This window comes from Epinephelus moara, chromosome 2, assembly GCF_006386435.1.
Source record: "Epinephelus moara isolate mb chromosome 2, YSFRI_EMoa_1.0, whole genome shotgun sequence".
In the NCBI taxonomy this organism is placed as follows: domain Eukaryota; kingdom Metazoa; phylum Chordata; class Actinopteri; order Perciformes; family Serranidae; genus Epinephelus; species Epinephelus moara.
Window position 1 is genome coordinate 3,574,742 of NC_065507.1, and position 12,502 is coordinate 3,587,243.

A 12,502-nucleotide genomic window follows, 5' to 3' on the forward strand; every position below is an offset into this window, starting at 1 on the left:
TTTGTTTCTCATTTCCCCTCTCACTCTCTCTTCAGTCTTTTATTTTCCTTCCACCTCGCAGGTCGTCTTTTCCTCTCATCATCTCGTCACCTGGGTTACCTGGCAGACAGAGGACCACGCTCAGACACTGAGTCAGACGCTGCAGTATAACGTAATGTATCATTTACATTCCCACACAGACAGAACCTTTGGTTGTTACCAACAACAATTATTCAGAAATGTCAGGAGATTAGCACAAAGTCTAAGATTTCCTTTACTGATCCAAACATGTCATACAGTCTGGCAAGAAAAGACTTATCATAGTACAAAACCATGTATGTAATTTAACAGGTTTGTGTCATATAACTCAACCTGGTGAACAAGGTGAACAAAACCACATCACACACACTAAAAAGTCTAATCTTTTCTTCGTGGTACAAATCTCATCTGGTCATGGCTGCAGAAACAGAGTGTAACCACATCTGATCGTCCGCGTTCAGACAGCCATGAAAAGATCAGATCTTTGTCACAGAGCGAAAAATCAGTTTTGTGGGCTCGGGCCTGAGTGGCTGCCGCACAGGCTGTGAGCTGAACATCACCATCAGTATCTGGGTCAGGACTTAACTCAATCCTAATGTCTGAAGTTTCACTTCTGGAAGTTAGGAAGTCTGTGACTGAGTCCAAGAGGTTCTTTAAGGTTCTATATATAGAAATAAATCATTCCTGCGTTACCACTGAGACATGAGTGTAATTATTATTAGCAAATGTGTTGCTTAAACAAAACTCCAGCAGTTTCATGAAGCTGTACTTTAAGCTAGATACTAACATAAAGATGCTAATGCTCATGACAGTGCTAACATGTTGATGTCTGGTTGGTTTAACGTCAAATTCACGTCATGTAAGTGAGACTTTAATTAGGAAAAACCAAGCAAGAAAAAAATGTACTTCCAGTTTGATGATGAACACCAATACAATGGATTCAGCAATATTTAGACAGTTATACACACTTTTCTGTATCTTTCTCTAATTTAAGTTATGTTGTGGTTCAGTGGTGCAGTGGTTAGCATTGTGACCTCACAGCAAGAGGGTTACTGGTTTGAACCCTGGGGTGAGGGAGCCCTTCATTGCAGAGTCTGCATGTTCTCCCCGTGTCAGCGTGGGTTTCCTCCAGGTGCTCCAGCTTCCTCCCACAGTCCAAAGGCATGCAGGTTAATTGGTGACTCTAAATTGGCTGTAGGTGTGAATGTGAGTGTGCCAGGAAAAGATTAAGTATGTCCCAGTATGCCAAAAATACCAGGATGCTCTACTACATGCAGTCAAGTTTTGCAGCATGCTTTTCTGGCTATTCTGACCCACAATTCTCTGCGCAGCGAAAGACACGTCACATCAACTGAGCTGCAAACAGATGACAACTTGACAGCTGTTTGACAGCTGTCAGAAGTCACAGTGACTGATGACCAGTCCAATAGTGATAATAGGAATTTGTTTGTTTATTTATTGGTTAATAAAATAAAATAATCATAAATATAACAGACAACAAAAGGTCATAAATATTAGATAACAGTGACAGGGGAATGCACAGCCTCTGTAATTTCACAGTTATGAATATGATATGTTAGAATCCACAATGTATGCAGTTATTACTTATTGCAGAATCACAACATCAGGTCTGTGTGGGTTGATCTCTGTCTCTGGTGAGCTCCATGAACAGCGTTTTGTTTATCTCCAAGGTAAGTGATGTAAAAGCAAGAGGGTCAAAGTTTGTTTGGAGGAAGTAGTATGTCCTGATTGTGTGCATACTGCATGCAACAGTACGTACTTGTCAAGGGCAGCTGCAGTACATACTAAAAGTAAAAAGAAAAAGTATGTTTGGAACATACCCTATGTGTCAGCCCTGTGATAGTCTGGTGACTTGTTCAGGGTGAACCCTGCCTCTCATCCAGTGTCAGCTGGAATAGGCTCCAGGTTAAGGATAATAAATGAATGAAGTTATGTTACTACAAAGCTAGAAGTGGGTGTAACCATCTTGGGATAATGGTGTAAAATTCCCAGGTGATGGGAAGTTGTTCTGTTCTTCCCATTCGCCAACATCTTGTGAGTAAAGAATACTGTTCACCATGGTCACCATCATAGCTTGGTAGCATGCATACATACACTAACTGGTAGTAAACTGTCTCTAGTTTGCATGTTTTTGGTCATAAAACAAAGTGAAATATCCAGCCTGTTTAATATTAGTTGAGATATTTCTGACCCAAAGTGTTGGACAGACAGGATCTACTCATAAATCAAAAAAAGCTTTTCCAGTGCAGACAGCTACATTTCCAGAATTTCTGCCCGTTGCAACACCCTGACATGGCATTAAAAAAACATCGATATAAGTCACAGCAGTAGCTTGTCCTGACCGTGGCGTTCACGCAGGATTTTGGAGGATCACGGTTGATTTGACAATGATTAATGGATGCCCAAAAGTGCTAAATGGAGCTTCTTTGATGTTCTTTTTCTCTCCTCAGCTGTTCTGCGGCGTGTCTGCTTTTGCCTCATTAACATAATTTCATCATTTCCTCTCCTCTGAATTCAGCCAGGGTGCACACCTCATGATACGCCATCTGTTAGAGGTCAGGAGAGATACTGTGTTCTGGGCTCTGGAGACCGCGACGAACCACCCGGACACTAAAAGTATTCCCAGCGGAGACGCTGGACCTCTGGCTGAACGGATGAACTCCTCTACTGCTGACTGTGAGGAGCTGAAGGAGACAGCTGAGCCTCTGCAATTTAAAAACTTGTCTATGTTTTTGTTATACTGCACTTTTTCAGGTCATACCATATATACTGATGATGAGTGGTTTTTACACAAACTACATTTTGAAAAGCTGTTTTTGAAATACGCTCAAGGAGATTTATTCATGTATAATATTTTACACAAGGACAGATACAAGTGTTTCACCTGAGAGCACAATTTGGGACTGTCAGGTTGATGTATGCGGCTTGTATTAACTGGATTGTTTCAGTTTTATAGCTCACACATGAAGTGCCCCTGCTACGACTGAGGCTACGTGCTGAGAGTCATTTTTCCTCATCCTCAAATAAAAAACGCACACGTACATCGCATAAAAGTATTAATGTGACCGCCTTGAATGTCAACGTTGACATGCAGCACTGCTCGGAGGACAACTGTGTTGTCAATAGGCAAATGTCACTTCAATTAAAGCTCTTAAAGAGGGAATGTAAAGGTCAACCACGGCTGTATTTACCTTGGCTTTTGTCAGAGTGAAAACCATTTTGCACATTTTGTGATTTTGGCCTTGAATTTGTTCCCTCAGGAAGCACTCTCCATTTCAGATTTGAACTTTAGAGTGTATCTGTTATTCCATTAGCAGGTTTGCAAAACTTAAATGGACAATTTTCTCTTGCATTATTGATAAAGTGTTCATATTGTGCGCTCGGTCAGTCTAACGGACGACCTGACCACTCCACCACTCTGCTATTTCTGACCACATGCCGGAGGCCTCTCCAAGTGGCCGCATTCAGCCTTATCTCTGCTGTGTGTCTGAATAAGAAGGGGTCTCCACTCCTTATCAGTTTGTCCGTTACATTCCTGGCACCAGCGGTTGGACAAACTGCCATTTATGGCTAAAGGAAGAACACTATAGAGCCCACGCTGTGCTCCACTGACCCACAATGCACCAGGACTTTATAAAAACCCACAGCATAGACCCCTGGACAGAGGGAGAGAGGTTAATAGCTTTTTGGTAAACCACTTCTGTGACTGTATTTTGTCAGTATTCATTCTGAGGAGGCTTCGAATTAGAGCACAGGTCTTGTTTTCTGAGGCTGAGGCATATTGAGAGTGGGAGTGTGTTTTCCATCTGTGTGCGTATCCTCTGCCATGGCATCGCTAACATCCTCCAGCCGCAGATCCTCCTCATCCTACCGCTCATCATCACGGTACAGCACCTCCAGCTCCTATCGGTCAGAGGGCTCACTGGGCGGATCATCCGATTCTCTGGATCCCCTTTTCGAGCCATTTCTTGACTCTACTGATCACTCCAGTCTGTTTGGAGAAGAAAGCTCCGGGGGAACCAGCTGTTTGACCCCCTTCAGCAGCTACAGCAGATCCTCCTATGGACACACCGGTAAGGGGAATTGACTGCTGCTGAGCTCCGTCTTCATTACCTACTTTGACATACTATACTATGACTTTTTTGACATGCTATACTATGACCTTTTTAACATGTTATACTATGACTTTTTTAACATGTTATACTATGACTTTTTTGACATGCTATACTATGACCTTTTTAACATGTTATACTATGACCTTTTTGACATGCTACACTATGACTTTTTTGACATGCTATATTATGACCTTTTTGACATACTATACTATGACTTTTTTGACATATTATACTATGACTTTTTTGACATGCTATACTATGACTTTTTTGACAGACTATACTATGACCTTTTTAACATGTTATACTATGACCTTTTTGACATACTATACTATGACTTTTTTGACATATTATACTATGACTTTTTTGACGTACTATACTATGACTTTTTTGACATGTTATACCATGACTTCTTTGACATGGTATACTATGACTTTTTTGACATTCTATACCATGACTCTTTTGACATGCTATACTATGACTTTTTTGACATACTATACGATGACTTTTTTGACGTACTATATTATGACCTTTTCAACATGTTATACTATGACCTTTTTGACATGCTGTACTATGACTTTATTGACATACTATACTATGACTTTTTTGACATACTATACTATGACTTTTTGACTTGCTATATTATGAGTTTATTGACATGCTACGCTATGACTTTTTGACATACTATACTATACTATACTATGACTTTTTTGACGTGTTATACCATGACTTCTTTGACATGGTATACTATGAGTTTTTTGACATTCTATACTATGACTCTTTTTACATACTATATTATGACTTTTTTGACATAATATACTATGACTTTTTTTACATGCTATATTATGACTTTTTGACATACTATACTATGACTTTTTTGACATGCTATATTATGACTTTTTTGACATACTATATTATGACTTTTTTGACATACTATACTATGACTTTTTTGACATGCTATACTATGACTTTTTTGACATGCTATACTATGACTTTTTTGACAGACCATATCATGGCTTTTTTGACATACTATACTATGAATTGTTTTTTTTTGACATTCTATACTATGACTCTTTTGACATGCTATACTCTGACTTTTTGACATATGATACTGTGACCTTTTTTTTGACATATCACACTATTCCTTGTTTGCCATGCTATACTGTCACTTTTTTTTTCCAGACATGCTGTTCTGTGACTTGTTTCTACATACTATACTATGACTTTTTCATGATGATCCACGTAGAAGATGTGGAAATAAAGAAACAGCATTGTTCTTGTATTGCAGGGTAGAGGCTATTAGTCCGAATATTATACAGTAAGTATGATAAAGAAAAATGTAAGTTCAGACTGTTATAACACAGCCAGGATTTGTTGCTTGGCTTACATATTTAATCGTATTCAGACAGTATATTTTCATTTTAAACATTACAATATAATGTTAAAAGTAAAAATAAATGTAATGCCACCCTGGATAATGTTGGCTGTGGTGAATTTCTTGTTTTTCCTTTGTAAAAATGTTACATAAGAGAGGTTTAATGATCCTTCCCAGCATCATCATGCTCAATATCTCCACTGGGAAAGTTGAGCTTTAGTGCCACACTCATGGGTACCTTGGTAGCATTTCTTGAGGCATAGTGTAGAGCCTTTTTCATTCACTTTCTCCCCCAGCAGGAAGGAGGCATTAGTATCTCACATTACAGCAGTGGGTTGATTGAAAGAAAAATGCCACAGAGAAGAAAAAGACCTGCGGCTCAGAGAGAGTAATGAGCCAGAGTCGTAAGAGCTTGTGTGCTCTCTGTGAGAAAAAGAGTCTGTATGGCTCCAGACATTGTCTACTGGGACACATAAAGAACTAATAGGAAGGTGAAAAAAATAAAAGGAAAAGCGGAGCGCTAATATAAAACACAGGAGAGACTATATGGAGCGTTAAAACAGTTCTGCTGCCGCATAAAGCAGTAGCAACCACAAACTGAAAAAAACAAAGGTTTATTACTGGTGTGATGCGAGAGATGAAAGAATAATCAATAATCAGGCTTAAAAATTGATTTCATTTAAACCATATAGAATATTTCAGTACTCAAATGTCAAATAAAATAAAAAAGAAGACTGAGTTTCTTATCAAGAGAAGGTTTGTCTTTTTCCGGACTGGCAGTAAACCACATTTACAGTGAGAACAAAAGCTTGAGTCTCTCATGGTATTTAATGGCCTTTATTTTTGAGTCTGAACATAAAATACAAAAACACCCCAAACAACTGAGCATTAATACCTGGCTTGACTATGTGACGCTCCAGAGTATAATTATATGTCATGAATAAGGCATCATGAATTACATAATTGTGTGAGGTAGTGAAATTGTAATGAACAATCATTTGTGAAATTAGCGAAGAAAAATATTATGAAATGTTATTTCATTATTCTTGTTTTCACAATAACAGAGTTTAAATGGAGTTAACTTGTATTTTATTAAACAGATATGGTACAGTATGCCATAGAACTTAATTAAAAATTCATTAACAAAGCCATCACAAAGTGTTCCATAAAAAAGGCCATATAAATGTCATACTATAGTATGACATGAAAAATATTAAAAAGTCTAAGTATGGCATGTCAAAAAAAAACAAAAACAAAAACTGCTCTACCATGACTTTTTCAACATACTATACTATGAATTGTTCTGACATACTATACTAAGACTTTTTTTACATTGTATACTATGACTTTTTTCGACATACTATACTATGACTTTTTTGACATGCTATACTATGAATTTTTTCAACATGCTATACTATGACTTTTTTGACATACTATACTATGACTTTTGACATACTATACTATGATTTTTTTGACATACTGTACTATGAATTTTTTCGACATGCTATACTATGACATTTTTTTGACATGCTATACAATATGTTTTTTCAACATACTGTACTATGACATTTTTCGACATGCTATACTATGATTTTTTTGACATACTGTACTATGAATTTTTTCGACATGCTATACTATGACTTTTTTGACATGCTATACTATGACATTTTTTTGACATGCTATACTATGACTTTTTTTTGACATGCTATACTATGACTTTTTTCGCCATATTTTACAATGATTTTTTTGACATATTTTTCTATGAATTTTTTTGACATGCTATACAATACGTTTTTTCAACATACTGTACTATGAATTTTTTCGACATGCTATACTATGACTTTTTTGACATGCTATACTATAACATTTTTTTGACATGCTATACAATACGTTTTTTCAACATACTGTACTATGAATTTTTTTGACATGCTATACTATGACTTTTTCAGTATATAATACTATGAATTGTTCTGACATGCAATACTATGACTTTTTTCGACATGCTATACAATAAGTTTTTTCAACATACTGTACTATGAATTTTTTTGACATGCTATACTATGACTTTTTCAGTATATAATACTATGAATTGTTCTGACGTGCAATACTATGACTTTTTTCGACATGCTATACAATAAGTTTTTTCAACATACTGTATTATGAATTTTTTCGACATACTATACTATGAATTTCTTCGAAATGCTATACTATGGCTCTTCCAACATGCTACACAATGACTTTTTTCAACATACTATACTATGAATTTTTTCGGCATACTATACTATGACTTTTTTCGACATGCCATACTGTAACATTTTTCGACATGCTATACTGTGACTTTCTTTGACATGCTATACTATGACTTTTTTCGACATGCTGTACTGCAACATTTTTTGACATGCTATACAATGACTTTTTTCGACATGCTGTACTGCAACATTTTTTGACATACTATACTATATTGTGCCTTTTTTCGACACACTATTCCATGACTTTTTATGACATGCTATACTGCAACATTTTTCGACATGCTATACTATGACTTTTTTGACATGCTATACTTTATGACTTTTTTAACATAAAGTATCACTTTTTTGAACGTGCCAAACTATGACTTTTTTCATCACGCTATCTAAGACTTTTTTTTTTACATACTATAACATGTCTTTTTCCGACTTACTATACCATGATGTTTTTGACATACTATACTAGGACTTTTTTGACATGCTATACTATGACTTTCGTCATGCTGTACTGTGACTGTTGTTGACATGCTATACAATTACTTTTTTTACATGCTATACTATGACTTTCTTCGACATGCTTTGTTATGACTTTTTTGACAAACTATATTATGACTTCTTTCGACATGCAATTCTATGGCATTTTTGATATTTTCTTTCATTTCCTTTTTGTTTTTTCTTTTTTTGCTTGTTGCTCATCTTTGAGTCTGAGGGTACATGTACAGGCACATTTTTTGTCCATGTTTGTACGCATTCAGAGGTGCAGATAAGTATGCATGTATGTATGTATGTGGACAAAGATGAAAACATAGTTTGGTTTCATTGGGTGTATATATGGTATATATGAAAAAGAAAAATTTTGCAATAATACGCAAATACTGTATGGAATATAGTTGTAAATGACACGAATATGACATGAATATATTGCAATAAAAGTATTCATTAAAAAAACTATGACTTTTTTGAAAAAGTATTATGAGTTTTTGACATTCTGTGCTATGACTTTTTCGACATGCTATACTATGGCTATATTGACATGCTATACTTTGACTTTTGTCAACATGCCATACTTTGACTTTTTTGTACATGCTATACTATGACTTTTTTAACATGCTATACTATGGCTGTATTGGCATGTTATACTATAACTTTTTCCAACATGCTATACTATGACTTTTTTTGTAGATGCTATACTATGACTTTTTTAACATGCTATAATATGACTGTTTTGACATGCTATACTATGACTTTTTCCAACATGGTATACTATGACTTTTTTTAACATGCTATAATATGGCTGTTTTGACATACTACACTATGACTTTTTTCATGAGCTAAACTATGACCTTTTTGACATGCTATACTATGACTTTTTTTTACATTCTATACTATGACTTTTTTTCCATACATGCTTAACCTTTACTTTTTTCCGACATACTTTACCTTCATTTTTTTTGACATGCTATACTATGACTTTTTTTTTTACAACCTATACATTTTTTCAACTTGCTATACTATAACTTTTTTGACAAACTATATTTTGATTTATCTCGACATGCTATACTATGACTTTTTTGACATGCTATACTATGACTTTTTTTGACATGCTATACTATAACTTTTTTGACAAACTATATTTTGAGTTATCTCGACATGCTATACTATGACTTTTTTGACATGCTATACTATGACATTTTTGACATACTATACTATGATTTTTTTTCCCCACAAGCTATACTATGCTTTTTTTTTTTTTTACAAACTATACATTTTTTCAACATGCTATACTATAACTTTTTTGACAAACTATATTTTGAGTTATCTCGACATGCTATACTATGACTTTTTTTGACATGGTATACTATGACTTTTTTGACATGCTATGTTATAACTTTTTTGACATGCTTTACTATGACTTTCATTGACATCCTACATTATGAGTTTTTTCCATGCTATACTATGACTTTTTTTTTTACATGCTCTGATATGACTTTTTGACATACTCTACTGTGACTTTTTTAACATACTATGCTATGACTTTTTTGACATGCTTTATTGATGGTATGTCAAAAAAGTCATAGTATAGTATGTCAAAAATGTCATTGCATAGCATGAAAATAAAGTCATCGCATTCTATGTCGAAAAAAGTCATAGTATGATTTGTTAAAAAAGTCATAGTTTAGCATGTCAAATAAAGTCACAGTATAGTATGTTAAAAATGTCATAGTATAGCATGTCAAAAAAGTCATAATATAGTTTGTCAAAAAAGTCACAGTATAGCATGTTGAAAAAGTCATAGTATACCATGTTAAAAAAAGTAATGGTGAAGCATGTCAAAAAGTGATTGTATAGCATGTCAAAAAAAATCTCATAATATAGTTTGTCAAAAAGTCATAGTATAGCAAGTCCAAAAAAAGTCATAGTATAGTATGTTGAAAAAAGTCATGGTATTGTATGTGAAAAAAAGTCATAGATCAGCATGTCAAAAAAAGTCAGTATAGCATGTCAAAAAAGTCATAGGATTGCATGTTGAAAAACTCAAAATATAGTTTGTCAAAATAGTCATAGAGGGGTGTCGGTGGCTTCGTGGATAGAACAGAAGCCCCATGTACAAGGTTGTTGCCACAGCAGCCCAGGTTCAACTGTTGCCCTTTGCTGCATGTCACTCCCTCTCTCTCCATGTGGAAAAAAGTCATAGTATAGTATGTCAACAAAGTCATGGTTTAGCATTTCAAAAAAAGTCAAAGTAGAGCATGTTGAAAAAAGTCATACTACAGCATGCCAAAAAAGTCATAATATAGCATGTCAAAAGTCATAGTATACTCTGTCAAAAAAAGACATGTTATAGTATATAAGAAAAAAAGTTATCGTATAGCACGACGACAAAAGTCATGATATAGCATGTCCAAAAAAAGTCAAAGCATAGTATGTTGAAAAGCAGTCATAGCAGAGAATGTCGAAAAAAAGTCTTGGTGTAATATGTTAAAAAAAAAATTATAGTAGTCTTTAGCATGTGGAAAAGTCATTATATAGCATGACGATAAAAAGCATAGTATAGCACGTCAAAAAAGTCACAGTACAGCATGTCGAAAAAAAAGTCATAGTATAGTATGTCAAAAAGTAGTCATAGTATAGCATGTCGGAAAAGTCATAGTATAGCATATCAAAAAATAGTCTCGGAAAAGTCATAGTATAGCATATCAAAAAATAGTCATAGTATAGCATGTCGGAAAAGTCATAGTATAGCATATCAAAAAATGAAAATGAAAAAAAGATTATGTCAAAAAGAACTCTTTTGGATACACACATTAGACTCTCTACACCCAAAGGGCTTAAATGTTGATTTTGATATGAGTTCTATGCTATAATATGGATTTTTGCAGATCTGTTTAGGTCTATTCTATTAGGGTTTTAGGTACTGCATTTTATGACGGTCTGCCTGATGTTTGTGCAGTGTCCTCACCCTTTAATTTTAGTACTATGTATATATTCAGTCTTCTATTCGTCATATATTGTTTCCTCTATTGTTTAATTGTTTTTGTCTGTGCATGGTTCTTGTGGAGTGTCTCTATAATGTTTCCTTTACTTGGTATTGAAATCTACTGTTGTGCAGAGAGGACTACACACTCTGCTTTTGAACTACATCTCCCATCTGAGCAGCAGTGGTGCAGTACAGGTGTTACTGATTGTTTTGATGAATCACATAAAGACTGTTCATTGTGCTCATGTGCTGATTGTTACCCTGATGAAGGTCCTCTGAATGAAAGCTTGGTTCATTAAAGATACTTGCACTGATCCAAGTGTGCAGATACTCTTTTCTACAGAAGTTTGACACATGGTTTTCTGGCACCTTGGCATTTTCTGGTCATGAGAGTGGTGATTTGCTCCTAGATTTCCCATAGTTTATCATGTTAAAAAGTAATAGTATGGCATGGCAAAAAAATCATAGTATAGCATGTCGAGAAAAATAAAGTCATAGTATAGCATTTCAAAAAACTCAAAATATGGTATGTCGAAAAAAGTAACAGTAAACCATGTCAAAAAAGTCATAGTATAGCATGTAAAAAAAAAGTCTTAGTATAGTATGTTGAAAAAAGTCATAGTGTAGGATGTCAAAAAAGCCATAATATAGCATGACGAAAAAAGGCATAATGTCAAAAGAAAGTCAGAGTATAGCATGTCGAAAAAGGTCATAGTATAGCATGTCACAAAAGTCATGATATAACATGTCGAAAAACTCATAGTATAGTTTGTCAAGAAAGTCATAGTATAGCATGTCAAAAAACTCATAGTATAGCATGTTGCAAAAAGTAATGGTAAAGCATGTCAAAAAGTCATTATATAGCATGTTGATACAAGTCATAGTATAGCATGTTAAAAAAGTCATACTATAGCATGTCAAAAAAGTCAAATTATAGTATGTCAAAAAGTCATTGTAAAGTATGTCAAAAAAACTCATAATATGGTATGTCGAAAAAAGTCATAATGTAAAAAAAAAAGTCAGAGTATAGCATGTCACAAAAGTCATTATATAACATGTCGAAAAAGTCATAGTATAGTTTGTCAAGAAAGTCATAGTATAGTATGTTGAAAAACTCACAGTATATCAATCAATCAATCAATCAATCAATCAATTTTATTTATAAAGCCCAATATCACAAATCACAATTTGCCTCACAGGGCTTTACAGCATACGACATCCCTCTGTCCTTATGACCCTTGCAGCGGATAAG

General features: G+C 34.7%; 1 protein-coding gene across 1 annotated transcript in view; it reads left to right on the forward strand.

Annotated features, from left to right (window-relative positions):
- Positions 1–3,703: 3,703 nt before the first annotated feature.
- LOC126404295 (heat shock protein beta-7-like) overlaps positions 3,704–12,502 on the forward strand; it is a 16,233-nt gene continuing 7,434 nt past the window's right edge. Inside the window, exon 1 of the mRNA XM_050067446.1 lies at positions 3,704–4,112. Coding sequence (XP_049923403.1) covers positions 3,866–4,112 — 247 coding nt within the window. The 5' untranslated portion in view covers positions 3,704–3,865. The remainder of the gene's footprint in view (positions 4,113–12,502) is intronic.